The sequence below is a fragment of the Callorhinus ursinus genome, unplaced genomic scaffold (assembly GCF_003265705.2).
Source record: "Callorhinus ursinus isolate GAN/ISIS: 27379988/994484 unplaced genomic scaffold, GSC_fseal_2.0 scaffold20, whole genome shotgun sequence".
NCBI classification, from domain to species: domain Eukaryota; kingdom Metazoa; phylum Chordata; class Mammalia; order Carnivora; family Otariidae; genus Callorhinus; species Callorhinus ursinus.
In genome coordinates, this window is record NW_027397082.1 from 19,649,969 (window position 1) to 19,677,913 (window position 27,945).

General features: G+C 45.9%; 3 protein-coding genes across 14 annotated transcripts in view; 2 read left to right on the top strand and 1 right to left on the bottom strand.

The window, feature by feature from the left end:
- Positions 1 to 18,013, bottom strand: part of HIF1AN (hypoxia inducible factor 1 subunit alpha inhibitor) — an 80,373-nt gene extending 62,360 nt beyond the window's left edge. For 2 of the 5 annotated variants that reach the window (XR_012381684.1, XR_012381683.1), the window contains exons 1-8: positions 17,819 to 18,013; positions 17,290 to 17,540; positions 14,345 to 14,493; positions 11,892 to 12,037; positions 10,979 to 11,085; positions 10,494 to 10,557; positions 10,150 to 10,260; positions 9,140 to 9,319 (exon numbers count right to left, since the gene is read on the bottom strand). Coding sequence is in view for 3 of the 5 variants with exons in the window: in XM_025880857.2 (XP_025736642.1) it covers positions 9,275 to 9,319; positions 10,150 to 10,260; positions 10,494 to 10,557; positions 10,979 to 11,085; positions 11,892 to 12,037; positions 14,345 to 14,493; positions 17,290 to 17,540; positions 17,819 to 17,995 (1,050 nt within the window). In the remaining 2 variants the exon portion in view is untranslated. Of the gene's footprint in view, positions 1 to 6,257; positions 9,320 to 10,149; positions 10,261 to 10,493; positions 10,558 to 10,978; positions 11,086 to 11,891; positions 12,038 to 14,344; positions 14,494 to 17,289; positions 17,541 to 17,818 lie in introns of those variants that run through there. The other 3 variants (XM_025880857.2, XM_073904315.1, XM_073904316.1) reach the window with 3 other exon arrangements.
- A 2,474-nt stretch (positions 18,014 to 20,487) lies between these two features.
- Positions 20,488 to 25,106, top strand: NDUFB8 (NADH:ubiquinone oxidoreductase subunit B8). The gene is made up of 5 exons (XM_025880771.2): positions 20,488 to 20,639; positions 20,874 to 21,000; positions 22,286 to 22,385; positions 22,822 to 22,977; positions 24,925 to 25,106. Exons 1-5 carry the CDS (start codon positions 20,555 to 20,557, stop codon positions 25,015 to 25,017), a joined length of 561 nt encoding a protein of 186 aa, XP_025736556.1. The 5' UTR covers positions 20,488 to 20,554; the 3' UTR covers positions 25,018 to 25,106.
- The window catches only part of SEC31B (SEC31 homolog B, COPII coat complex component), a 65,665-nt gene continuing 62,730 nt past the window's right edge, over positions 25,011 to 27,945 (top strand). For 7 of the 8 annotated variants that reach the window (XM_073904309.1, XM_073904310.1, XM_025880916.2 and 4 more), the window contains exon 1: positions 25,249 to 27,889. The gene's annotated coding sequence lies outside the window, so the exon portion shown is untranslated. Of the gene's footprint in view, positions 25,143 to 25,248; positions 27,890 to 27,945 lie in introns of those variants that run through there. The other variant, XM_073904306.1, reaches the window with a different exon arrangement.

The following is a 27,945-nucleotide window of genomic DNA, read 5'->3' on the forward strand; positions in this document are numbered from 1 at the left end:
TCCATCCCATACTCCACTCCAAAGCCCTTGCTCAACTGGCTTTCCCTCTAGCACTGAGCACCCTTCTTGAAATTCTCACCTCTCACTACCACCCTTTGTTCACCCACCCCTATGCTGACCAGATAACCAGAGTATCCCTACTCCATCCTCAATATTGTGGAGTTCTGCCCCTTTCTCAATTCTCCCCCACTCACACTTCTTCAAGGCAACAAATCTCACCCTAGAAAAGAAGAGAAAATCTGGTATTACTTGTTCATAAGGCATAAATAACCAAGACCTTTTATGCTGGGTAAACTGGATGCTTCCTAAGGGGAAAAGAAATGAAAGAAAGGGAATGAACTTTTCCTGGGCCCTTAACTAGGTAGGCACTGGACAGTGAGCTGTTTCATTTGTTCCCAATAACCACATGAAGGGGCCTGTTAAAGAAACCAAAGCTCAGATACGGTAAGTGATCTGACCATCTCAATATCGGGAATGGTGAAACCAAGATTCAAACCTAGTCCATGCAACTCCAAAACTTGCCCTTTCTCACCACACTGCTTTTCCTTCTTCAATCAAAACCCTTCCTAGTCAAATGCTGGCAGAATAAAAGAACAATGTCCTGGTGGGAAACTCTGCCTTACCATTTCCGCTGGACATGGCGGGGGGGGGGGGGCCTCTAATCTGGAACTCTTCCAATTCTGTAACCCATCCACTCTGGAAAAGCTCTCCTAAATCCTCACCCCAACAACGAATAGAATAGTGCTCGGTTTAGACAGCATTTTCACATATACTGTCCCATCTATCCTGTAAGCGGCGTAGTAGCAGTTATTAGTCAATTTTAAAGATGAGGGGACTGAAGCTTAGTGACAAACATGCCCAAAGTCACGCAGTCTGTGAAAAGTACACCTAAGATTCACACATAGATTCACTGTCCCTGAACCCTGTGTTCGTTCCACTCAGCCAGTGTTCTCCACAGACACTCCCCTGCCCCATGTCCTTTGTTCTTCTGGGGATTAGGTGGTAAAGTAGAGCCCAGGTCTTTGCTTCTGTTCCTCAACACCCCATCCTGGCAAAACCATCTTTGTCCCCAGCCCTGCCTTTCACAGACATTCAGGCTCTTACAAAGCCTTATGATCTTTTCCATTTTGTTCCCCCACCAAGCCATCTCTTCTGAGATTCTGCTTTGAGCACTGTATCCTGAGAAAGTAGGATCCAAAAAGCCCTGCCGCCAGCAGTTTCCTTCTCCCCAAGCACTGACTGAACACTATTCACAGACGCTTGGGTCTTCGCAATAAACCATCTCCTACGTACCCACACTGAACTATTTTTAAAACATTCCCACATACACTTAAAAAACAATGCAAGCCATGTGCTATTTCCCACCTATTTCCCACAGGTGAAGTGGCTAAGACCAAGAGCTCTTAAACTCACCTAAGGACAGAGTCAGGAAGCAGCAAACAGGGATTTCAAACCCAGGAGGCACATCTAATACCTCTACTCTTATCAAGACATCACACAAATCCTTGTGAAAACAATGGCCACAGTGACAGTAAAGTGGGTAGGATTTTGCTCAAACCGTCAAAAGCTCACTATTTGAAAACTTAAGAGGGAATCTTCTTAGGCCCATGGTCCTGCTGCCTCTAGACTAGTATGGCGGCCTCTGCCCCAACCTCCACCTCTCCCACGTTCCTGCCTGTTTTGCTGCTAGCCTGCACACATCTTCAGTGACTCCTCCCCTCTTGGTAGCAGTTCTGATGTTTTCTACTGTCACTGACATTGTGTTTTGGGCATTTTTAGTATTATAGAAAAGAGATTTTGGAAGATCATTCCCCAGTGACGGTGGTATGATAGGGTCCTTGTGAATCAGGTCACTGAAAAGGGGTAGGGACAGGTAACGAGTGGGAAAGTTTATGCTCATACCTCTGCTCTGTTGTGCTCACAAATCAACAACTAGATTTGCCCTGAGACTAGAAGCAGGACCTTAACTGGAAAGCTAGATGGGGAAGAGAGGTAAAAGCTTTGAAGGACAGAAGGGCTGGGCCTTGCTATGGAACCGTCACTCTGCTAAGACTTTCTTTACAAACCTTCTTTCACAGAGCCCTGACAAGGTAGGTTATGTTATCCCCATACATATGAAGGAGTTATAAGCAGTTTGTCATTTGCCCAAGGTCATACAGAATGACAGATCTAGGATTCAAAGCCAGGTATGCAAAACCCTCATTCTCAACCACTACCCTATGTTGCACTATATGCTACATACTGGAAAGATAATAAAAACCTAGCCTAAATATAGCTTAGATTTTGGGTTAAGGAGCAGAGCTTCCCTTAAGGGCAGAACTGACCTCAATGACCGAGTAGGTTTTAAGCAAACTGAATATAACACAGCAACATTTTCTGGGGCCAAGGAGAAGGCTTCCAAGGCCCAGAGCCAAAGAAATCTAGAAGCAATGAGGTGACTACAAGGTGACTACAGGCTGGCCTATAGTACAGAAATGTCTTGGCACAAGCTAGAGAGGGGTCTTCTTCCCCCATGAGGCTGGGGACCAAGGTCAGGGGCAAGAGAATGTGTGTGGCTACAGAGGGGCACGGCAGAGAGGCTTGGCTCAGCTCATAGTGGGGAGGAGGGGAGTGTCTGGAGGTGGGGGCAGACCTGAGATCAGAAGGATCTCAGTGTGGAAGAGGCTGAGAATTCCAGGCAGCCAGAATATTTATCAGGCTGATGTCTGAGTAACTGTACCCAGAATCTCTTCCAACGAGGGTGGCAGAGTGGCTCCAGAGGCCAGAATGCAGACAGACTTCTGAGAAAGAGGACAGTGGAAAGGCTACAAAGGAACAATCCATCTGCACACCAGGACAAACCTGGGCCAGCAACCAAAATGATTTCCAAAGATTTCTATGGCTAACCAAAGGGTTTTCTTCTTTTGGGGTCCATCACCTGGTTCCTTCCTAGGAGTTATTAACAGAACCCTTAAACACAGAGGAGCAGAGTGTTTGGGAACTGGGAAAGAAGCCAGAGGAGAAATGTATGCTCTTCACTACTCCCCAGCCCCTGGTTATCTACCAGCTATCAACTTAGACTGTTACTTCCTGGAGGAAGCCTACCGTGAACACCCAGCTTCTCCGCTGAGCATTCGTAATGCTAACAGCCTGCTTGGTGTCCCCATCAAACTGAGAGCACATGGGTCCAGAACAGAAATGCTCCAGGGTACTCTGCAAATGGTAGCTATGAAGATTCCAGTCTGATATTTTTCTGGATTCTCTTCTCAGTATCTCACTACCCTTTTGCCCCAGAACCTCTTAACACACATATAACTTAAATATGCTGAAGGTCACGGAATAAAATTGAATGAATGGGGCCCGACTTGACGGCCTTGGTGTCTCATGACGTGAAGTTGGCATAGCTTCTCCAGGGGTAATGGGAACCCATTCAGCTGCCCTCACCCCTCAAATGGTGTAAGGAAAGCTCACACCTGATGGTTTCTCACCCTCACCCTGGGCTGGCATGGAGAGTGGTAAAGTCTGGTTGACCAGGCAGAAGGCATCAATTTCCTGTTTCCCTCCCTCTAGGACAGGTTTAGGTACCCAAGGCCTTTTTGTCTGCCCCCAACTCAGTATGGGTGTCTCCAGGGCATTTTCCTTGTTTTTACCTACGGTTTTCTTGAGAGAAAAGAAATCACTGGAAATCTCAAAAATCACAGAAATCAAGTTTCTGAGTAAGTCACATAATAAATGTAACCACCTCCACCACAACCATTTATTAAGTGCTTGCCAGGCACTGTGCTAAAGTTTTACATTGTTTCAGTTAATCCAACAACCCTGAGGTAGATATTTTCAACACTACCCCTCACCCAATACGTATTAGAATTGAGAACACTGAGGCTCAGAAAGGAGAAGTCAATCAACAAGGTCAAACCAGCTGGTAAGTGGCAAAGCTACAAATCTGAACCAAAGACATCTGACTCCAAAATCCATGCTGCAAAACACTATGCTAGACTGTTTCTCAATGGAAGTTAAAGGACATATACTTCTTCCCCCAAATACTACCTGGAACCCAGACTTCAGGTGGGGAAGAAGGCAAGGCCTCATTTTTTCACTTCTTTAATCAGCTTTTGTACTTAAACACTTGGAGGAGCAAAGACAGCCCGGGTAAGCTGACCAACGAGTCCCTCTCGCCTGTTACCCCAGCTTCCACAGCTTTTCTCATCTAAGACCTCTGATCCTTACATAAAACTACCCAATATGCTGTTTCCCTTCCAGCAAATGCTGGAGTGCAGACATCAGCCAAACTTGGTGACTAGAGCATTGCCAAAGACACCTGAGAGAAACCAGGAGATATTCACAAGATACCCACCATCCCTGAACTGCTTACTGGACCATAAGGCACACAGACGTATTTAGACGGAAACACAAAATTGTTTCTTTTATCGTGGCTTGCCAGGCCTGGCCCCACTCCCGGGATTCTCCTAGTCAATCTCGCCTCACTGGCTCTCCACTGTCCAAGACTTTAGGTACCTTCCCCTCACCCACCTCTGGAGGCCCCACGGACCACTGGTCCCTGGGCCTCAATGATGCCAGGGTCTAAGGCCCTGTCACCTAGAAACATGCCAAAAGTGCTCAGCCTGGCTCCACTGAGGACCCCAAGACCTGTGAGGATTAAACAGAGATGGCTGAAGACTTGCAGAAGGGTCACCAGAGTTAGAAAAGCTAAACAGGCCACACAGAATTAACAAAGGAATACTAAAAGAGCAGAGCAGATACAGAACAAATGGACTAACCGCAGGTCGAAAATGGAAGATAACTCAAAGATGCTCAGGGCTGAGCCCAGGGGGAGAGATCCTAGAGAAAGTCTATCCAAACACTTGCAGCCTGGGGCTGCTGAAGAAAGGGCAACCATTTGGGAAAAAGGCCCTTGGCTGAGGGAGAGATTGGAGAGAGGAAAGCTGAGTGGGAGAGGGAGAAACTGGGGGAGCCCTGAAAAGGGAAGCTGGAGTATCTTTTCAATGCAGGAAGCTTGAGAGGACACCAGAGAAGTCGGCAGGGACTGGAGGATGAGCACTGAAGGTTCCAGAGGACGACAAGAACAGGGCTGAGAGGCCAGGGCTTCTGGAACCCCAAGAGCCATGTCCAGCATCCACCCTGTTTGGGTAAAACTAGTCACTGAGGGCTATTCCCCATTGTCCTACTAAACTCTGCAGCCAATCTAAGAAGGCAGAAGCCTCAGAGGCAGGGAGTTTACCAAGGGAGAGACACAGTCCTGTCTGTGGGAAGTCCACATTCTGAGAGGAGACAAAGAACCGTCCGTGTCTAAAGAACCCACCACACACAAGTCACAAAACTGAGGAACAAATACCAACTAGTGCAAATTAATATAATCCTTAAAGTGCGAAGACAGAGGAAGAATGCGCAGACGTGCCACGGAGACCTGCGAAGATCCAAGTTGGGACTCTCCACACCTTAGGACTCAGCCCACTAGAAGTAATCTCATCACCTGCGCACATGCCTGGGTGGGGCCTCAGCGCTCTTCAGCAGCTACTACACTGCGGCGGCACCGACTGGGAAAAACCAACATTGCTGGGAGACCTGGAGTGAAGGGTCCCTCCCTGGGTAGCCCAGGGACTCAGAGGAGCCTGGGGGCAGAGCTTGCTCTCTACTGATCTTCCTCCTCTCTCAACAATCTCTTATCTTGTCCTCAAAAGGTGCAAGATTCATGGCTTCATAACCTCTGGCTGTTTCGTGTGGTTTCTTCTCCAACTAAGTAGAAGCTCCTAGAGGATAAAAACCAGGTCTTCTCCACACGCTGCAGTGTAGGAATGTAACAGACACTTGTCACAGGTGGGGTATCTGGAGTGTTAGAAGAATTTTTCCACAAAGAGCAAACACGGCAAATCTTTTCCATTGCTATTCTTTGCCCTACTACTTGCATTTGACACCCATCTCTCTTTGATGGCTCATGCCTAAGACCCGCCCATTACTGTAACCACCTCAGGCTGGGGACTGGGACTACCTAGGCTTTGTTAAGAAACATCAATGGCTCAGCCCGCTTGTGGGAACAATGGAAGGGTATGTGGCCCAAGAGTCTCTGGTGGGGGCAGAGGGAGGGTCTCCCCACACTGGGCAGGCCCACTGATAAGGATCCTTCCCCTCTCTGTCTCCTAACAGATTCAGATTAATGATCGCTCATTCCTAATTGTCAAATTTCTTTTCCTTCATCCTGTGTCTAATCACCAGTGACAGAAACCATTACGCAAATGAGAGCAGACGACTTCCCCCAACTGTTCACGTTGGTAAAAACCTTGTAATTTAGAGCTCTGATTTGTAGGGGAAGCTGGTCTCCCCCAGGCATCCTAGGCATCTGCTCAACTGATGCCCAGAACAGCCCCTCCTCCCTCCCCCAAACTCCAACCCCCCAACAAATATTTGACTTCACAAAAGAGTAGTTTCCCATGTACCTGCTGATGTAAAAATGGGAGCCTGTAATATGGCTGACCTCCGTTCAGGTCCAAAGCCCCACCTTCCCTTGGTGTGTCTGCCTCCACGCTGCTGGTTAGCATAAGAGTAAGCTACAGAGCAGATATGTTTCTTAGCCACAAGTAGAATTTGAGCCTAAACAGCCCTAACTTAATCCTAAGGGAAGGGAGGAGGCTAGATCTCTTACTTGGGGGAAAGGGAGGCAGGAGAACATGAATCAGTGTTCTTAGTTATCATCTAGACTGAATCTTCAATCTTTAGGTGCAGAAGCAAGCTGGGAAAACTTATGATACCTACTCAAGCACAAATAATGCACTGAGATCTAGAACTCCATTTCCCCACAACTCCTTCCAGCACTCTTCACTCAGAACAGGGCTTCCCGGTAGTTTTCCCAAGAGGTCTTAAGCTGGAGCCCAAAAGAGCTTTTACCCTGAGCTGTATCTTGTGCACCTTCTTGGGCACTGCCCAGTGGGGTGAGATCTGAGGACAGCCTGTAGTACAAGGGAGGCGGCAAGGTAGGAGAATCAACAGTTTGCTGGAAAGGGAGCAGCAGGGGGTTTGCAGTCCAATTAACACGAGGTTCATATCTTGATTGCCACTAGTTACTGAAACCTCTCTGAGCCCGTTTCTTTAGCGGTGAAATGAAAATACCTACCTTGCAGGATAGTGAGGAATAAAGATAAAAGCACTAGGCAGATAGTGTCTAATAATCAGGTTCACTATTATATTACCCAAGGGTCAGGACCAATCCTGTAAAGGACCCTCCCCCTTGGTCGCCTTAGGTCAGATCTCTGTCAGCACAGCATCCAGCCAGGATCAGCTGAGTGACACACACCTTTCTGCTGCACATCACCCACATCTTTGAGGGCTGAGCTAGGAACGCAACAGACCCGCTAAGGAGAACAAGAATAATCTGCTATCTTTCAAAGTTTGATTGTGGTCAAGTTTATCCTCTGTCTGCCTTGTTTTCTTTGCTGCGCTCCTCTTTCCCAAGAGATGGAGGGATGCAGATCATTGCAATCACATTTTCCAGCATTGGCTATATTTGAAAGAACTACACTTGAGAAGGTACCGTGTTTGCACACCCACGCTGCATAAGAGAACCCCAGAATGGGGTACTAAAAATAAACACCCCTACCCAAAATACACACACAGGTGCACACATGCATACACATACATCCTCAGTCCATCAGTGCGCTGTTAACTGTAAACTGAGCTTTGGGGGTTAGAGCCACAGCTCAGATGCTGAAAGTAAACCTTTGGCAAAAAAAAAAAAAAAAAAAAAAAGGAAAAAACCCAGAGTTTTCCAACTCCTCTTTCCTTCCAGAGAGAAGGGGCATGGAGATGGAAGTGGAGGTGAAGAGACACAGGGCCACCGGGCCACCATACTGCCCAATTCCAGTGGCCCCAGTTCCCCTGAATCATGTGATCGATGGCCCTTTGAGTTGTGCAGTGCCCAGCTGTAAGCTGCAGCCCTGAGAGGGGTTCCCACAAGTAATGATGAACAGGAAAAGAAATTCCACTTCTGTGCTCCATCATCAGTTGCCCTGACTTTCAAGGGTGTTTGTAGAACATTATAGTGGGGTCTGGCAGAGGCGCTGGCTTTAAGAAGCAAGGCTGTATTTCTGTCCTTGCCCTGAGGTGGATGATAGGTGGTAAGTTAGCTGCCTAAGCTTGACCCCATTTCATTTACTCGGCCAGGAAACTCCGCAGGAGTAGAGGACGTGGCCTGGGCTGGGAGGGTCACAGGACCTGGAGGTTGCAGTGAGACCTGACCAATGTCCAATGGCTAAAACTGAGTTTAAAAGCTTTAGGCTAGGTCAGGCAGTACTTCCCTGGGGCTCACACTGTATGTCCCACTGGACAAGGTTAAGCAGTGGAGAAACTTAGTAAGCAGAGAGGCAGGCCAGTGTGGACAAGGACACGCATGCGTGCGCGCACACACGGACACACATATCACACACACATCCACACAGAGGCTTATACCCCTAGAACCTAGAGAAGCCACTACTAGGATAACTCCCTTGGCACTCAGCACAGGGAGCAAGAGCTGGTGCTGAAAGAGAGAAGCTGTATGTGTCTGCAATTTGGAACTTATGCATAATCCTTGGCTCTAATGTCCCAAGGCTCTTTTCTATGTATGGCTTGAGCTTAAGGGTCCAAGTTGGAAATCTGTCTAATTCTCTCACAGGAAGGCTATCTAGGGTCTCAGAGGCAAGCCTCCCTCTCACTCTCCCCGTTAAGAGTCCCAGTAACCATTCCCACCCAGCCTAGAGCCTGACTCTGTGAAAACTGGAAAGAGGCAGACTGACCTGACGGTCAGGAGAACTCTGGCCCTGCAGCCCAGTAGTGGGTGTCCAAGACCATCTCCTCCCTCTCAGGCTGAGGCACTGAGGCTGCAGGAGACAGGACTGAGAGCCAGCAGTGGCATCCTGACCCAGAAGGAGAAAGCAAGGAACAGATACATACATGCGTGTGCATACACACACACGCCCACACATCCCGAGGGTGACAGACTGACACACACAGACATGATGACAACCAGAAGCTGGGACTCCACACACTGAATGCAGGACCTTGGGGGGGGGGGCGGCAGAGAGGGAAGATGCTGGGGCACAGAGGCAAGGGCAAGAAGTCCCTCCAAATGGGAGTGGAGCGCCAACCACCCTGCCTTGCCCCAAACACCTGCCTCCAGGGCCATGGCAAGAGTCCAGTCCATTAAGTGCAGCGTGCAATACTAGCGCTTGGAGTCTCCTGTCCTCATCAATGAAGCGGTGTGGACGGGCTAGCAGTCACCTGGCAGGAGGCCTCGACTCCTGGCAGGCTAGTTGTATCGACCCTTGATCATTGTGTTCAACAAGGGCCCCACCTGTGAAGAGACATGAGGAGCCAGTCAGAACTGCCTGTCCCCTGGCCCTGGAGCCAGACGTGGTGTGTCTGGAGGCATTCTATGTCCAGCCAAGGGCAGGGACAAGGCTTTCGTTCAAGCTTGTAAACCCACTAACCTACTCTCTTCCTGGAGAATATTCCAGGACATGGCCCTCTCCTTCGGGTCCATCTTGTATTACCTTCCCTCTCACAATACCCTATAAACAGCACCAAACTGACAGACAGAAGGTCAGAGGAGCCAATAATCCCCCAAAACCCAAGAGTGCTTGCATGTTTCTTAAACGAGCTTTAAGAAGGTTAAATGCCTCTGTATCCTAAAACGGTCACATGCAATCGGGGCTGGTGCCACCTCCCAATCCCACAGGTCCTCTGGATGCTGAGGCTATCCACAGGAAAAAGGCAAGAGCATTACAAATGCCTCCCCTGGGTACCCAATGGGCCACTGGCACACCTGTGTGGGAAGCAGGTCTCAACATTACCTAGAGCAGCCTTGGCACAGCTGGGAGAGCGTGAGGAGATGCTTTACTGCTCGCTTCCCATTCTAGAAGAATCCCCTCAGGGGTCCCCAGCTGGCACACAAGCCCCATGGGGAACATTACCGCTAGCATGGAACAGATTATAATTGATCCACCAGTCAAGCCCAGCTCTCACCAGAAAACAAAGATTTTCTGAACACGCCCATAACCTCTATGGAGAGAAAGGACACCAGATACTGAAACAGAGCTATGGAGAATGTGACACTAATCCTGACTTGCCCTTGTCACTCTGCCCACTGGGCCACAGGAGTGCCACCTTGGGGCAGCCACATACCTCTTGTGGGTTCCCCAAGGCCTCTCCAAGCATCTTCTCAATGTTTCTCATTATGGCCACTTTCTGATGGGCTTTGAGAGGATATTCAATTCTCTTAGGGGTGGGGGCCCCCTGCAAAGGAAGCAGCAGCTCAGGAAATGCCTTTAGCAGCAGGCTTCAATGTAATCCACCATTCTAGCACCTTCACCCCTTCTAAGAAACCCAGTTCAATCCCATCCCTCTTCATCTCCCCAAAGACCTGGGAATCACTTTCAGAGAGAGCCAACCTCCCCACCCTGCCCCCAATTCATTTATTACACCTACCTCACCCCAATCCCATCTAGGGGGAAGATACCCATATTCACCTTATACCAGAAGTTCACAGTGATGGTAATCCCCCCATTTAGTAATGACTCTATGTGATGCCACCTGCAAGAAAATAAACATGCTCCTGTTTGCCACCAATATTCTTTTAGAGGCAGGAATGGAAAACTAGGTAAAGTCTGGCTAAAGCAAATAACAAGGACATATCTTTATACTCATCCTGTCAAACACACCCCGGGACCAGAGGCAGTGGTGTTCAGTTCAGTCTCCAAATACAAAAGAGCCAAGAACAGTCTCTCCAGCCTCAAGCCACTGGGATCTCTTTGGACCTGAGGAATTGTCATCTTGTCCTAGAGACTGGGTTGTCATTTCCCCCACGTTCAGTATGCTCAAAATCTGGATATGCCAACCTTTCTGTAGATCACATAAGACCAATCCTGCCACAACTCAGAAGGGACACAGATACAGCTTTCCGGGGAATGGGAAAGAAAGCTCCCAAGAAGCCCAGTCCTAGCCCCCTCCTCACCAGTACATTGGGATGTAAAGAACATCACCAGGGCCAACCACTGTTTCATAACCAACCACGTTCTGGAAATTGGGGAACCTCTCGTAGTCAGGATTGTCAAAGTCCACCTGAGAGGTTCAAGAGAAAGAAAAAAAAAATCAGTCAATCACCAAATCTTTATTAATAACTGTGATGTGCTAGTCTGGTAGTGATAAAAAGATGGCTTTAAGAAAAAAAAAATGTGTTTAGAATTTATATCCAGCAGAAGATACCACACACACCTTAAACATACACACATCCTCTCAGAGAACAGTCTAAGATAAGCCATGCTTGAAGATTGATAAAGAATCCTGGGCCTCAGTGCTCCTGAGGTCAGAAGCCAATCATCACAGCTTGCAGGTCAGAAAACCTACTCATGGCCTGCAGATATGAGGAATGAGGATGCATCCTTCAACCAAATCTTCTGAAACTTTCTCCCACACACATATTCCTACCAGCAAAAACTCATACATGAAGTGGCTAGGCAGTTTTCTCAAGAAAGAAGAGGACCTCTCTGGTTGGCCATAAAGTCAACCATATACTTCTTTTAGATCCAGGAAAGACAGTAAATGACATATGACAATTCTGTTCACCCTTCTCCTTATCAAAAAGTAGCAGCATCCATGACAACAGAACAAATTATTAAATCCAATGGAGACACACACATTCAAGCTGGGTAACCAGAGTCCACTAGCATTAGTGATGGGGTCTGCCCTCCAGAATTAACTCAACGGAACTGTTTATCCTTATAAACATCTGGGGACCACCACAAGGGCCTGGAATATGTGAGCTACACTGTGAAATTATCCTGAGTTTATCCACAGGGAAGGGGAAAGACATGCCAACCTTGGATCCCAAAGGAGTTCTATACCCTCCTTGCACCACACAAGCTCACCTGGCTCTGTCTGTCACATGGGTGATGAACAGGATATGGGTACAGGCACTCAAACTGATCCGGAGGGAATAAAATGCATCGCTTGTAGCCTTTTATCTGAGCAAAGAAGTTCTGCTGCTCATCATAGTGAGCAGGTGTCACATTTCCTGTAGGAGGAAAGACATTTTCTTATTCAGAGCAGTGGCTCTACTGCATAGGCTGGAACACAAGGCCCAGTGCTGGAGAGAAACCCAGCCTGCCCTCTCAGCTAAGAGTTCCCAATCAAAATTTCAAGCAGAATCAGGGTGACTGCAATTACAACTCTCAGCAAAGTAGGTGTTACACTTTCAGTGGGCAGTAAATTGTTCAGAAACCATCACTGGCTAAGGGTTCACCAACAATTACAGCAAAGCAAACTTTCATAAATGATGCTTCTGCCCTTACTGGAAGCAGCAGCACATCAAGATAATATTCACAAGCCTGGCAAAGTAATATACTGTGCATACTTGTACTCTTCTTGACTATAGCACAAATCAAAAGGGTAGCAAAATAAGAGTAACAACTAAAATGACTGGTATCAACAACGCATGCATAATCTTCTTTGACGGAGTTAACTGGTCATTTTAAGTTGTATGAATATGTACTTCCTTTGAGTAGCTCTTCTGGAGCTCAGAGATTCTCAACCTTTGTTCTCACTTCAACACATCTGTGGGATGCAACACTTCTTAGAGCAACACTGAGGCTGTTAATTCTCATGGGGGCATGGGGGGAACGTATCAGATTCCTGAAGTGTTGTATAATTTGAATAAGGCGAATTATTTAAAATGCCAACTTGAAGTAGTTCTGCCCTAGTATATGTGTGCTCCATCTACTCTTTATAACTGGGACCTCATCTGTTGTTTATCCTTTGCACAATCCCTGAGAGCTAAGGGGCCCTTCTGTAGGGCACGGAGTTCAGAAAACATTCCCTGGGTCGGCCTGAGTGGGCCAAGACAGCCGCCTTCTTTAATGCTGAGTCCATGTGCATCCTCAAAGGAGATTTGCTCTCTCATCTCTACCTGAGGGATCTGCTTCTGTGCACTCTACAGAAGGACAGAAGTCAACAGAAGAACTTATAGCTAAGTAGGTCGGAACTAGCTCCTGGCAGGTTAATCAAGAGCTGGTTTCAAAGGGGCAGGTTAGGGGTGCAATCCATAAACTGCACTGCTAGAAATCTTTATTAATACTTGCAGCAAAGGATCCAAAACTGAAGAAAGGACAATAAAAGGAGAAGAGACCACTACTCTGCTTCCTTGCTTGATCTAATTTATTCACTATTTACTAAGTACCTACTATGGGCCTGGCCTTGAGCTAGTGCCACAAATAAAAACAAGAATGAGGGGCGCCTGCGTGGCTCAGTGGGTTAAGCGACCGCCTTCGGCTCAGGTCATGATCCCAGGGTCCTGGGATCGAGCCCTGCATCAGGCTCCCTGCTCCGCGGGAAGCCTGCTTCTCCCTCTCCCACTCCCCCTGCTTGTGTTCCCTCTCTTGCTGTGTCTCTCTCTGTCAAATAAATAAATAAAATCTTAAAAAAAAAAAAAAAAGAAGAAGAATGAGACAATGACCCTGGTTAGTAAGCAGCTCTCCTCCTTTTGACTGGAATTCAAAGGCCTCTCCTCTCGGGCACCTGGGTGGCTCAGTCGGTTAAGCGTCTGCCTTCCGCTCAGGTCATGATCCCAGGGTCCTGGGATCGAGTCCCGCATTGGGCTCCCTGCTCGGCGGGAAGCCTGCTTCTCCCTCTCCCACTCCCCCTGCTTGTGTTCCTGCTCTCGCTGTCTCTGTCAAATAAATAAATAAAATCTTAAAAAAAAAAAAAGCCTCGCCTCTCATTCAAATGAAAAAAGAAAGAATGAACATATTCACATATTTGCTTGTGTATGCATAAAATCCTCTAGCAGGATACACAAGCAACTAATAACACGTGGTGCCTCCAGGGAGGGGTATCGGAAAGTTGGGAAATAGGACTGGAAGAGAGGTTTATCATTACACACCTGTTTCTACCTTTTGAATTTAACTCCATAAATATATTAACATTCAAAAGATAAGGCTCCATTTATACCGAAAAAAATAAGCTTTCCTCTTCTACTGGAAAAAAAGTCTCCCTGAATACAGAGAGATCCAATAGATAGAACAGTATCTCAGGAAGATCCCTAATACCCAAGTATACACGCTCATGCTGCAACTGAGGAAGGGAAAAGAAAACTCTCTTTTTAGAGTGCATGAAACTAGCTTAATCACTTTATGTACATTATCTCGTTTAATCTTCATAGCTATTTATAAGATATTATCATATTCCTTTCACAGAAGAGAAGGCTGAGGTTTAAAAAAGTTAAGTGACTCGTTCCAAAGTCATAAAGCAAATGAGTGGTGAAGACAAGCCTGGAAATTAGGTTTGTATGACTCCAAGCTATGCTGCTTTCTGAAAGATTTCTTACCTTCCATGCCGATGAGCAGCAGGTTGGATGTCAGCTGTCCCCAGCCACGCTTTCCCTGTTGCTTATTAATCCAGTTCCAGTTAAAACCCAAGAAGTCCATGACAATCTTCCTGCCCACGGTGTCATTGAGTGTTTGCTGCAGATACAACCTATGTTCCCCGAGAATAAAATCCCATTAGTGCACATACACAGTCCCTTGTCATGGCCTCCCCACATCTGGAAATCCAAATCCACAACAGCACCTCCCACAGAGACCAGCTGCAGCCATGCAAATCTTAACCAAGATAGATTCTCACAGAACTGAATCCTTGCCTGTCCTTCTTTGAGCTCTGTTCAACACCAAACTTGCTATTTTAAAGAAAAGATTCTTTTTTTTTTTTAAACGTAAACGCTATACCCAATGTGAGGTTTGAACTCACAACCCTGAGATCAAGAGTTGCATGCTCTCACCAACTGAGCCAGCCAGGCGCCCCTAAAAGAAGTGATTCTTGACCTTTTCTGGGTCACAGCATAAATCTAAGAATCCAAGGAACGCTTCCATAAAAAATGTACATAAACACAGAAATTTCATACAATTTCATAGATTCCTCAACACCTATTCAGAGTCTAAAATGATTAATCAGCCTTTCTCTAGAGACTTTCAGAGCCTCAGACATCCTCTTTGGCCCTCGATGGCCGTTATGATAGATCATATTACTGTTCACCAAGATCTAGTTTCTTCCCTGTGGGAGAGTTAATTCTCCTGTATCCCCTTGAAGCCAAACTTGCTTATTTAACTTACTTTGACCAGGTATGTCCACAAAAATGACTTGTGTTGCGTCCAAACTGTAATTTGAAGAAACAGTACTCACTACCACCACATCTCTTTCCCTCTGCTAATCAACTGCAAGGTTTCAGATAGTAGCTGCTGGGTCCCAAAATGAAAAAGATGACTTTAACAGCAGAGCCTCCATGTGACCTATGACAGACACGCAGCATGACTGTTGTTGTTATAAACCTAAATAAAACTTTGTTGTTTCAAGCCACTGCCTCTGGCTTGAAACCTAGTTTATCTTAACTAACTCAGCCACCTCTCTGTAGCAGCCTTCTACAACTGAAAGCCTCATCAGGCTTTCTGCAGACCCAGCGCTCCTAATACACCGAAGAAGATCGGAAATTAATTAAGGGATGTGAAAACCCGCTCAAGTCCCATAAGGGACATTAATAAAGGGGAAAACATGAAGACAAAACACAAAAGCAGCCCTGTTCTAGTCCCAAGAACGTTACTTCAAACGACTCAAAGGTATCTCAGTGCCTAGAATCAGGATGTTTAAGGCAATATTAACTAGAAATCTTTTAAGTTGTAAACACTAGCTACCTTTTGGGGGACAAGGAACCCTCAGGACTCAAATGCAACCTTTGGACTCTCCCCAGAAATTATAAAATATTCATACAAAAATTTTGCCAAGTAACTTTGAAAGAGGCAGAACACTCACCAAACATGAATCCAAACAAATCCTATTACATCTGAACAGTAAATGGTCAAAAGAGCTCAAAGAGCAATCATAGAATTCCCTGAATCCTAACAACCCGTACAATTCCAAAGTGGAATTGGTTGGTGGTAAAGTAAGCTGGTAGGGCAAAACCTGTGCATAGAAAAAAAATTTTCCTTGAATCACTCATAAAGACTACACTCATAGCTTGTACTTAGTGAGGCAAACTGCTCTCCCTATGGGAGGTAAGAAACTTAAAGTGATTGAGGAAACAGGACTCCTGTGTCTTATCTCATGCTCCTTCCAGCGCAAATGTTCATGCAGTGGAATTACATTCCACCAGCACCATTTAAATTGACTTCTCTCTCTTAACATTGGGGATGTGTGGACGTGTGCATACACATGTATATGCTATGTTAAATTTGAGGAAACTTAAGCAGAAGATGACTTACGTCAGTCTTTGGAAGACATAAAGAACTGATCAATCACAGTTGAGACCCTGGAAACTCTTTTTGGTCAAAGTTCTAGCACTATGATAAGGGCTAAGTTTCAGTAAGAAACACAAACACAAAAAATATATTCTAAATCCATTCATTCAGCCATATGCTGCTAAGAGTCAGAGAAAGAACTGAGGTAGGAGACTAAAGAGAAGGCCAGGGTTGGGCACCAAATGTGAGAGGCAGATGGTGATTCACCATGAAGTACTCAGTGAAAGCAATTCCCCAGAAGCAACGTTACAGTGAGGAACTGAATGCTGTCTGGGACCTACCGAAGAGGCTGTCTTCACATATAAGGATAAAAGCACAGAGGAAGAGTCACATCTGAGTGTGTCCTGTGTTTGCTATCTCTAGTACAATGTGGAAATCCATTATCAACTGAATCTGATCTCCCCTAATCTAGAGGACCCTGACATCCTTCACCCCAGAATCATAACAATCTATAAAACTTTTTAGTTTTAATTGTCCCAAGCCAGCCTAACATTTTAGGACACAGGGTGCAAACTGGCAATCTCAGGGCTAAATCCAATGACAGTCGGTTTTGTTTGGTACCTTGCAGCATTTCTAAAAATTTGAATTAGCTGTCTCCATTTAAAAGTCAAAAAAATGTTAAGTAAAAATCCTAATTTCTGGCTTCTCTCGAAAATGAGAGTATCTAGCAACCCTGGGACTGCACTCCTAAATGGAAACAAGAATCAAGGAATGACTTCTCACTTTGAATAGGGCATACGCTTTCAGCTTCACTCTAGTTTTCACCCAAACAACTTCCCTCGTTTTGTTCACCTACCTGACCCTTCTAGGCAACTGTGACTGTCCCTTTGTGAAGACAACAAAGAACTACAGTGTCACAATTCAAGTCTAATCATTCTCTCATCTCTCAAGCTACAGAACTCGTCCAACTCCTCCATATGCTCAATTACAAGAAAAGAAAATGGATGCCCTAGATTCAGTGCGAAGCCACGATCTGGGAACTTACCTCTCTTCTCCTCCTTGCTGCTGTATATCCTGCAGTTTCTCAACAAACTCATGAAATTTCATTTCCTCCCTGTTGGACCTGGGCTTAAAGTTCTGGAAATTAGCCATTTTCTTCTCATCATAGTACAAGAACTTGTGGGTGCTGGCACTGTACACAGAGAAGTCTCCATTCCCAATGTTCTCCTGCAGGTATTCAAGGTCCCATTTCAGGGCAGGATACACAAGATTTGTGTCTGTCAGCACCACAGGCTCCTAAGTGAAAACAAGTGAAAAAAACAAATGAAGTCGTCCCAAGGACCTGGTGGATTCTTGTCTCATGACTCTAACAACTTCCCTACTTCTGGATACTTTCTCCTGTGAACAAGCACGAACTCCTTAAGTTCCATTTCTCCTCGCCCCCCTCTCCATCCTCCCGCAGGCCCTAGTCCACAGCCCTGCCAGTCCCCCACTTGTACCACCATTCGCCTTTGACCTCTCCTCTCAAGCTGGTCCCTTCCCCCTCCCCCTTCGGACAGGGCCCCGCCTCCTACCTCATTCTCGATAAGCTCCTCCGCCCGGGGGTCGCTCTGACTCAGACGCGGGATGGGCCGGGTCGGGAAGCTATAACTACGCAGTTGGGACTCATCCCAGGCGAGGCTGGGCGCTTCGGACTCTTCTCGGGGTTCTCCAGAGCTCGAGGCCGCAGCCTCCGTCACTGTCGCCGCCATCTCCGTCGCTACAGACGGCCCCACCGGAACCGGAAGCCGCGCCTATTCCGGATAAAACACAACGGAAACCATAGAGATGGACTGCGCGCGAGAGCGGTCCAGAGACACAAAGAACGCGGAACCGGGGCGTGGGGGAGCTCCTCCTAATGGTGACCTACAGCTTTACACCCTAAGCTCGGCCCATGAAGTTTTGGGGCGCAGAGGTTAAACCCACTGATCACCTGGTTAACCAATACACCAAATATTATTGCTGCGTCAGTGTGCCCAGGCCTACACAAGAAGCGGAAAAGGAGGCCAGTTTAGCGAGGCATTAAACTTTACAGTCATGGATGGGGAGAGAAGTAAACTCTTGACCTACCTAAGAAATCAGAAGGAAAAGCAATTGTCAGATTGATAGATGGTGGGCAAAGGTTGCTCTGAAGGCCTAGACAAAAGATAAAATCCATAGAATGGGAGAAAATATTTACAAAGTACACAGCTGATAAGTGACTTGTATCTAGAATATATAAAGAATTCTTACAACTAAGCATAAAAAGGCAACCCAATTAAGAAATGGTTGAAAAAAATGGAAAAAAAAAAAAGAAATGGATGAAAGACTTGAGTAGACATTTCTCCAAAGAAGATATACCATGGTCAATAAGCACATGAAAAGATGCTCAACATCTTTAGCCATCAGGGTAATGCAAATCAAAACCACAATGAGATACCATTCACAGCCACTCGAATGTGGAAAAATTGGAACCCTCATATGCTGCCAATGGGAAGATAAATTGGTGCAGCTTTTTGAAAAACAGTTTTATAGTTCTACAGAAAGTTAAACAGAGTTATCCTATGATCCAGCAATTCTTTCTTTTTCCTTCCTTCCTTCCTTCCTTCCTTCCTTCCTTCCCTTCCTCCCTCCCTCCCTCCTTCCTTCCTTCCTTCCTTCCTTCCTTCCTTCCTTCCTTCCTTCCTCCCTCCCTCCCTCCCTCCCTCCTTCCTTCCTTCCTTCCCTTTCCTTCTCCAGCTATTCTACTGCTAGGTATATACTGAAGAGAATTGAAAACATACATCCACACAAAAAGTTGTACAAGAACGGTCACAGCAGCACTAATTATAATAGCCCCAAAGTGGAAATAACCCAAATGTCTATCAACTGATGAGTGTATAAACAAAAAGTTGTATATCAATATAACGGAATATTATTTGGCCATCAAAGGGAATGAAGAACTGACACATGCTACAACATGGACAAACCTTAAAAATATTATGCCAAGTGAAGTAAGTCAGACACAAAATGTTACATATTGCATGATTCCGTTTATATAAAATGTCCAAAATAGGCAAATCCATACAGACAGTAGATTAGTGATTGCCAGGGTCTAGGGGTAAGGGTAATGAAAACAATTTAGAATCAGTGGAGATAGTTGCACAACTTTGTAAATATACTAAACATCACTTTATTGTACAATTTAAAGGTATGAATTTTATTGTATGTGAATTATATCTTGATAATAGTAAATAAATTAGAAAACAGTTTCTTAACCCAAATTTGATCAGGGCTTGATTGAATGCAGATATTGTACAATTATTTTGAACATCAACTAGTGATGCTTATTTACAAGAGGGCAAATTGCTGTGAAGTAATCCTCCCCCAAATTTATATGCCAAGTAGTATATATAATCTTTATTGCTCTAATATATATTTGAGAATGTCTGTAATAATGGATTCTGCACCAAAACAGTCATCACCCTAAAAGTTGCTAGAAATACGTGTACATTTATATTGTTTAAATTATACAAATCCTGTTTGTGTAAAAGTGAAAACATATTCATATGCAAACATGATAATATCCCCCATTCTTCTTTAAGCTAGTGTTTGTTAACTGTGGTCAGGCTTGAAATCTTTACAAGTCCTAGCCAATCTGAGGCTATAGCCAGTCTGGGAAGAGCTGCTTAAGGTGCTAGGATTGGTTTTACATTTGTTGGATTGAGGTGACTGGGACATTCAAATATAAATACGGAGTAAAACTGAGGAGCGAATTTGGGGCGATTTGTGTGTTGCATCGATTCCTCTATGTGAAGGAGATCAATTTGCAGAATAGAACAAGAGCAAGGAAGACCAAGGGCTGAATTTGAAGAATGATCACGTTTGGGGATGAAAGGAGGAAGTGCCAGTGAGGGAGAGGAAAAAGGCAGGCAGTCAAAGAAGACATTAAGACAGGCTCATTTGACATGTACTGCACCTGGGGGAGGTAAGTTAGCTGTCCACCTGAGATGCTCAGGTTCTGTGTCCCCATTATCCCTGGAAGTGTCTAAGTCAGCTGACGGAGAAAGGGACACAACAGTATGAAATGTCAAATAATGACCTGCTCGCTTTTCTCTCCTTTCCACTTTCCCTCTCTGCCTCTGTCCAACCTCTCATCTTCCCTGTGGCTTCTCAACACGGTTTAAGCCCCGCCCTTGTTGGAGCCTAAAGACTTTCCTTGGCTACCGGCTTCCCTTGTCGCGTTTGGCCCGGCTCAGCCGCCGTGACAAGGCCTTTGCGCATGTGCAGGGTCAACTGGGAGGAAGGTGAAGATGGCGACGGCGAGGGTGCGGGTCCTGGGAGTGCGATGGCTGCAAAGGGCAACCCGGACCGTGGTGCCGTTGGGTGCACGGACAGGTCCGCGAGAACGGGCGAGGCCTGAGTGTGGGGATGCCTGAGGTTTGGTGTGTCGAGGGTTGGCGGGGGAGCGGGGGGGGGGGGGGGGCGGGGGAATTTAGTGTCCCCAGGAGGGGGGGGGGCGGGTCGCCCTGGTCCCTTGCAGCCTGGGCCACCGCAGCCACCGCAGCTTGAAGCCTTCGGGGCAGCAGGAGGAACAGGGTCTTTTCTGACCCGCCCTCTTTTGCTCTCCAGCTTCGCACATTACGAAGGAGATGCTCCCGGGGCCCTATCCCAAAACCCCGGAAGAACGGGCAGCCGCCGCCAAGAAATACAATATGCGGATAGAAGACTACCAACCGTACCCGGATGATGGCATGGGGTGAGATGCAGCAGAGTTTGCTCGCAGCCGGGCAGTGATGGGAGATGGCCAGCTGGGTTGGGTGGCTCGACTCTGACCATTTTCCCTGAACCTTCTCGTGACCCCTCAGAGTCAATGGTGTGGGTGCCTTTCTCGGTGGAGAGAGGTGGGAGGTGATGGGTGAGCAGCTGCAGCCTAGAGGACTTCAATTTTCTCCTTGGCTCAGGCTATTTCTTCAAATGAGGAAGCCGAGATTTTAATAGCTCCCTTGAGGACCCCTGAATAGCAGGAACTTTGCTTGGCTTCAGCCAGAGTGCGAGGTTTCATTTAGATTGAGCATCTGCTGGGCTCAGGTGCTGTCATTCAGGCACGTGATCAGGCTGGAGCTGGGCTCCTGTCTTGAGAGCCTTATTTGTAGATGGAGTACTCTGTATTCGTATGTATAGCTTTCTTTTAAAAAATATTTTTGCTATTAGGGCTGTGGAAGTTGTAGTAACTGTCAAACAGATTAAACAGCCAACTTCCCTACTCCAGTTGATGTTATCCATCCCCCCCTTTACATAACACCCCTGTGGTTAATTATCTGAAGTGATTATGGTCACCCTCATTTTCTTTCCTAGCATACTCTTTCAGTAGTCGTTTTAGCAGCTCTTATTTTTCTTGTTGTTTTCCAGTCATTTTCTGTGACACATAACTAGTTGTCATCATTTCCTATGTCTCTTTGTTGTGGACAAGAGTAGCCTTGGTAGCAGTCTGTAAAAGTTGAAACTGGATTTGTTAGGGAAAACCCAGCTTAGCAGGAAGTCCCATGAGGTGTTTGAGACATGGAGATGTATGCTAACTTGGTGGTTGGGAGCACAGTTGCTATGAAGAGAATGCTTTTCTAATCTGAACCCTTTTTGTTTGTATTCCAATTAGCTGGGTGACCTGGGGTTCAAACTAAACTTCAGTTTCATTTTCCGTCTAATGAGGGAATCAGAGTGATTGATTGCTAAATTCCCTTCCAGCTCTAACATTATAACATTGCATGATTTTTGTTGTTGGAAAAAAGTAAGAAAAGCATGTATGTTATAATGTATATTATAATGTTTCAGAGTTTGACATCTTTTATTTACATTTTGGACTTCTGTGATTCGTTCTGTGCTTAGTGACTGTAAATTGAGATCTTAATTTGAAAATGGGTTTCTCTGTCCTTAGGGGAGGCCGTTATCTGTCACTTGGTTTCTCATCTCTTAACATGAGGGGACTTTGAATTGCCTGAGTGATGTGGCTCAAAGCCCCTTCCAGAAGTTTTTCTGTCTCTCAGGTATGGCGACTACCCGAAGCTCCCTGACCGCTCACAGCAGGAGAGGGATCCGTGGTATAACTGGGACCACTCAGACCTGAGGTTGAACTGGGGTGAACCGGTGAGAGATCCATGTCCCATTTGACCTTTCTTCCTTCTTGTTAATATCTTCATGAGGATTCTTTATTTAGCTTAAATGGCACTTTGCTGTCTAAGCAACATTAAGGTTTTCTGCCCAGGGAAGCAAGACCCAGTGATCTGAGATCTGAGGTCCCATGTGTGGCACATGGGATGAGACTTCTGCATATAATCAGAGCTCTGTACTTTGAAAATTGTGCACTTCCATGCTTGAACTGTCCTTGGTCAGCAGAACCTAGACCTAAGCCAGCACCTAGTCCTATGTGGTAGAGTAGCTCACACTTGACTCGCAGAATATTGCCCCAGGGCAGTAGAATGCCTTTATTGAACCTTTTATCAGGCTCTGATCACCCTTTTGCAGACTGCCTGCCTTTTGCAGGAAGAGCAGAATGTTGCATTTAACTGTTTTTCTGCCTCAGATGCACTGGGACCTTGACATGTATATCAGGAACCGTGTGGACACATCCCCCACGCCTGTTTCCTGGAATATCATGTGTAAGCACCTCTTTGGCTTCGTGGCCTTCATGCTGTTCATGTTTTGGGTCGGGGAAACTTACCCCACCTACCAGCCTGTGGTGAGTATCTGAGAAGTGCTCTGGTAGGCATATTTACTTAGTGCTGTTTCCTGAGGGAATGAAGTCTGTGGAGTAGGGATCCAGCCAATACCAAGCTTGGCTTCCTGTTAAGGCCTATAGAAGGCCTTACCCATTGACCTAGCACAAGTCTCAGAGAACTGCTCCTCGCCTACTTCTTGGGTCAGTCTGAGTGAGAAGAAACAGTTCAGGACTAGATGAGAAATGAGAATGTGTAAGTCAACTAGTCTTCTAGAGTTGCCATTTGGGGACTATACTTACCAATTATATTTTAGCAAGTGATCTTTGAAGGTGGAGTCAACTAATCTAGAGCTGCAACCTTATTCTTTGCTGGAGGTGTGAAGGGCACTAGCTTCTATAAGGTACTGGAAGCAATTGTTTACTATGAGCACAACAGTTTTATCTTGGAGAGCATAAAAGACATGGAAAATATACTGTCTAGCTTTAAGGAAGTTTGATATGGGTAAGAAAAAGATGTAGAAAATGACAGGATGAGCAACATTTGAACAGAGATATAGGAATGTGGCAGTTTTAGTGTCCTTATGTTTGTAGTGAACCTATGTGTTAAGGGGTATGAGGTCCTGTTAAAAAGAAGGATCATGCTAGATACTAAAAATATGTATAGACTTTTGATGGTGGGCAGAAGTTGGAGAGAACATTTGGGGCAAGAAAAATAGAATGAAGGAAGGAAAAGGAGAGTTAGTCAGCTGAAATGGAATAGGCATATAAAATAGTCCTAGATAACCAGCTGTATTGGTTACCTAGAGAGCTGCTAAAAATTCAGATTCTTGGTTCAGTAGCTCCATGGTGGGGTTCTAGAATCAGTATTTAACAAGTTTCCAGTTAATTCTCATGTTCTGGGAAATTAGGTGTGGAAACTGCCATGTTAAAAAATGTGAGGTGAGTTGGTCATTTAGGTTGGGATGCTTTCATTGTGTAGTTAGGGATTTGCACTCAGCGGTGTAGTAAGACATTAATTCAAATATTTTTGAAGACCCTACTAAGTACCAGATACAGATTGTGCTAGGGGTTGGGGATCCAGTGATGACTTGGTCTACCTCTAGGCAGCAAGGAACTATGTTGAGTTTTTGAACAGAAATGACATAATGAAGGTTAGGATTTTAGTATGATTAATCTGGGAGTAGTCTACAGAGTAGATTGTACGGGAAGGAACTGAAAGCAGGAAGACTGTCATGTTTGCAGTTGGCTGCTCAGTGCTACCTCTGCAGAGATAATCAATGTCCTGATGGTAGCTGGTACGTCTGTGTGCACTGACACGAGCCTTCCTACCAAGCCCCAGGGGCTGCAGGCTGGAGAGTGCACGTAGGGCTGGTGTGAGCACTAACTTCACTTCAGGAGAGCAAGAAACACAGTGTGGCTCTTCCATTTTTCAGTTCTGTAAGCACATCACCCTTTTCTCCTCCCCTTGAGCTGTGTTCTCTGACAGCTGTTTGTTGGTAAAGCTAGCAGCCCCTAAAGCACGTCCCAGCCGTGTCTCCTCTGTGCTTTCCCCCACTGCTGCTCCTGCACGCCTCATTTGCTAGGCCACTTTAGTGGTGGAACCATTAGAGGCTGAGTGACTTAAAGGAGATTGAGTCTGTCTCGACCCCAGGAGAGAGTGGGATGGATGGATGCATCGTCTCATTTAGAAAGCTCCCTCCCTTTTCTCTCTCTCTCTCACTCACTCTCTCACACACTTGCGCACACACACACATGGTGTAGGCACCACTTCTCTTACAATCTAGGTTTTCTCTCTGCCTTGAGCTGATTAGGGAAGAGGAGTGCTGTTCCTGCTGTTCTAGCCCAGCTGGATCCGACCAGACGCTACCTCGTATCCATTTACCATGTATGATTGTTAACTCAGAGTGGGGTATAGCCAGGTATTGGCTGGGATGTATGCTATCCTGCTGACCTGTGTTTTTTCCTTAGGGGCCAAAGCAGTATCCTTATAATAATCTGTACCTGGAACGAGGCGGCGATCCCACCAAAGAGCCTGAGCCAGTGGTTCATTATGAGATCTGAGGTGGCTTCATCAGCTTTGTGCCCCTGAACTGACTCCCTCATTTCTAGAGCTTTAACCTTACGAAGTCCCTAATAAAACAGTGCTGTGATGTCTGTGCCTCATTTCCCCGGGAGTAGCCACTGCCGTGAGAAGCTCATCCTTTTACTTTTTTTTTTTTTTTTGGTCTGCTGTCCATTCCCATCCCCCAGCCCCTCTGCAATTAGAAAGGCAGGAGGTGGGGGTTAGCACAAAAAATGGTAATTTGTTAATTTTGCTGGGACCGTGAAGGTATTCTAGTTGGCAGCAGGTGGTAACGGTAGCTCCTTTTCCTGTTTACAGGGTTGAAGAAGAAGGAAGATACGTTCCTGACTTCCCAAGTCAGAACAAAAAGTATTTCCCATAAAAAAATTTTTTTATAGTGGCTAGTTTTTTAAAAAACTGTATTTTAACACGTTTTAAGTATATTCCAGGATATATAGTTGTTTTTGGATTCACCTGGGGCTGTGACTATAATGTTATTTCTGTTGTAAGAGTGTGTATTCCTTGTTCCAAAGCAACTTCTGAATCCTGCATTTATGAATTAGAGGACTGTCCAGTGAGTTACTCTGAACCTGTGCATGGCTTCTGCTCCTGTTTTTGAGGGTCTATCTCAGTGCATCTGTTAAGTGAACCAACTCATTTTCTTTTTGTCCCTTTGGGGACATTTTCCTAAACAGTCATGCTGCCTGAAAACCTGTCCCATAAAAAAAGCACGCATTCAGTATGATCCATGAAAGCAAGTCCATCCAAGTTAGTTTTTGTCCAGGCACTGAAAGGGACTTTTATGAGATCAGGGGGTGGGTACGGACACTAAAATGCCTCTACTTCAGTGTCTCCACTGGCTTTTTATCTGTCTTCATTCCCTGTCCTCTGTCACATTTGATAATATACTTAATATATTTAACAAACAAACATCTATGTATCTATATATCAGATACTAATAGGTCCTGGGGATATAAAATTGGAAAGGACACAATACTTGCCTTCAAGTACTTACCTAGAAGCTGAGACTGGCAGTTACAAAACAAAGTGAAAGAATTAAGAGATGTGTGAGCTGAGAGAGAAGAGTATACTTTTAATTTTTTTTTAGATTTTTTTCTTTTTTTTTGTCACAGAGAGGGAGGGAGGAGAAAAAGGCTCCCTGCCAAGCAAGGAGCCCGATGCAGGACTCGATCCTAGCCCTCTGGGGTCATGACCTGAGCCGAAGGCAGAACTTAACCGACTAAGCCACCCAGGCACCCCTACTTTTAATTTGTTTAAATATTTATTTCGGGGGGGTGCAGAGGGAGAAGGAGAGAGAGAATCTTAAGGAAGTTCCACGCCCAGTGTGGAGCCGGACATGGGGTTCCCTGAGATGATGACCTGAGGGAGGCTTAACTGACTGAGGCACCCAGGCACCCCTGTACTTTTTATTTTTTTAATTCTGTCCTGCTTAAAACTGTGACCTTATGCTTTGGGTTCAAATTTCTTTCAGAACACTCCCATCAGTGACATTTCTGCCTCATTCCCTAATTTGAGATATAGTCTAAGGTTCAGTTTTCCACCCTGTTTACTTGCCTTCAGGTCTCATCCACTGTTGTGCTAAGATGCTCAAGAAATGCTTGTTGAGTACTTAGTACACAGAGTGGGCAGGCGCAGCAATGCCCTAAATTGTCTTCTGTCCTGACTTCAAAACCCTCTAGTCCACATGAAAAGGAAATCTAGACTTGTGTCACAATGATTCGGGGCTCCATCATAAAATACCTGAACCAATTCACTGTCTTTGAAGGTGCAACTGGCAAAACCACGGTGGAACTTATGCATTAAACCAAAGTTCTGAATCTCAGATAACAGGTCTAAGATCTTCAGCTGCTGACAGAACATTGTTTGGAAATGCCATAATTCCCTCAGTCAACATAATAAAATCCATCTGATTTTTTCACCTCCCCCTTCAACTGTTTACCTTCATCAGTCACAAGAGCCTGTCCAGTTTTCCTTTACAGTCACTGCCACTATATTAATCCAGGCTCTCATCACCTGGGACCTGGACTATTCTTAGTCTCCTAATTTGAGTCCCTGCCTCCAGCTCCAAGGGAATCCATATTATCTCAAGATACAATCTTCATCTTATTGCATCCCTACTCATAATTTTCACTAACTCCCAATTACCTGCAGAGTTGAACTGGTATTCCCAATTTGTATCCGGCCTCTTTAATTCATGGTATGGGAAATGCCAAGGGGGCCTACTAGGCAGTTGGGCCCTTCCTTCTGAGACATCACCTATTTTGCCGCTGCAAAGTATGACGCCCATATCTCCTGTCCCTGAAACGCCCCAGGAAGCTCCTGGTCTACAATACCTAGTCCCCTGCACGCCTATACCTTTTAATTAGTTCAGCCAACAGCTTTTGGCCACCAGTTGTTGCTGGGGTGTAGTGTGTTGCCGTTATTTACGGCCTCAGTTGCTATTTACCTTTTCAATTAGGATTCCACTGAGAGCTTCTGGAGCTAGCTAGTACCAGGTCTTCTACACGTCAACAAATAATGAATTAGTATTTTCCCTTTTCGCGGGGGCTGTTCCCGGAGCCTCGCTCAAGTTGAATAGGCCAGGACTTAGTAGTCGCAGGATCTGACCCACATGGTAGAAATGCGCAATCACAGGACAGGTGAGGGAGCCCGGAGTAAAAGCGAGAATCCTATTAGATCCTTCGCTGGTCGGCCGGCTTCTCTACCCCGAGCTCCGCGCACGCGGTGCCCTGCGAGGACTACTTTTGGCCTTCGGCAGCCGCCGTCCGCAACGCCCAGTTGAGCCGAAAGGCCCCCTGAGGATATCGGCTGTGGCTGCGCCGCGCTACCCTGACCTGGCTCCCGGAGCAGGTGGGTCTTCCCCACCTCTCTGGGGGGCGGCCGGGAGTGCTGCTGCTCCCTCGGGA

What these genes read in the sequence shown, in the direction of transcription:
- NDUFB8 (XM_025880771.2), top strand. Translation starts at nt 20,555, where the DNA reads ATGGCGACGGCGAGGGTGCGGGTCCTGGGAGTGCGATGGCTGCAAAGG. An exon ending in TACCCGGATGATGGCATGGG is followed by an intron (nt 21,001 to 22,285) that starts GTGAGATGCAGC and finishes TCTGTCTCTCAG; the next exon opens with GTATGGCGACTACCCGAAGC. An exon ending in GGTTGAACTGGGGTGAACCG is followed by an intron (nt 22,386 to 22,821) that starts GTGAGAGATCCA and finishes TTTCTGCCTCAG; the next exon opens with ATGCACTGGGACCTTGACAT.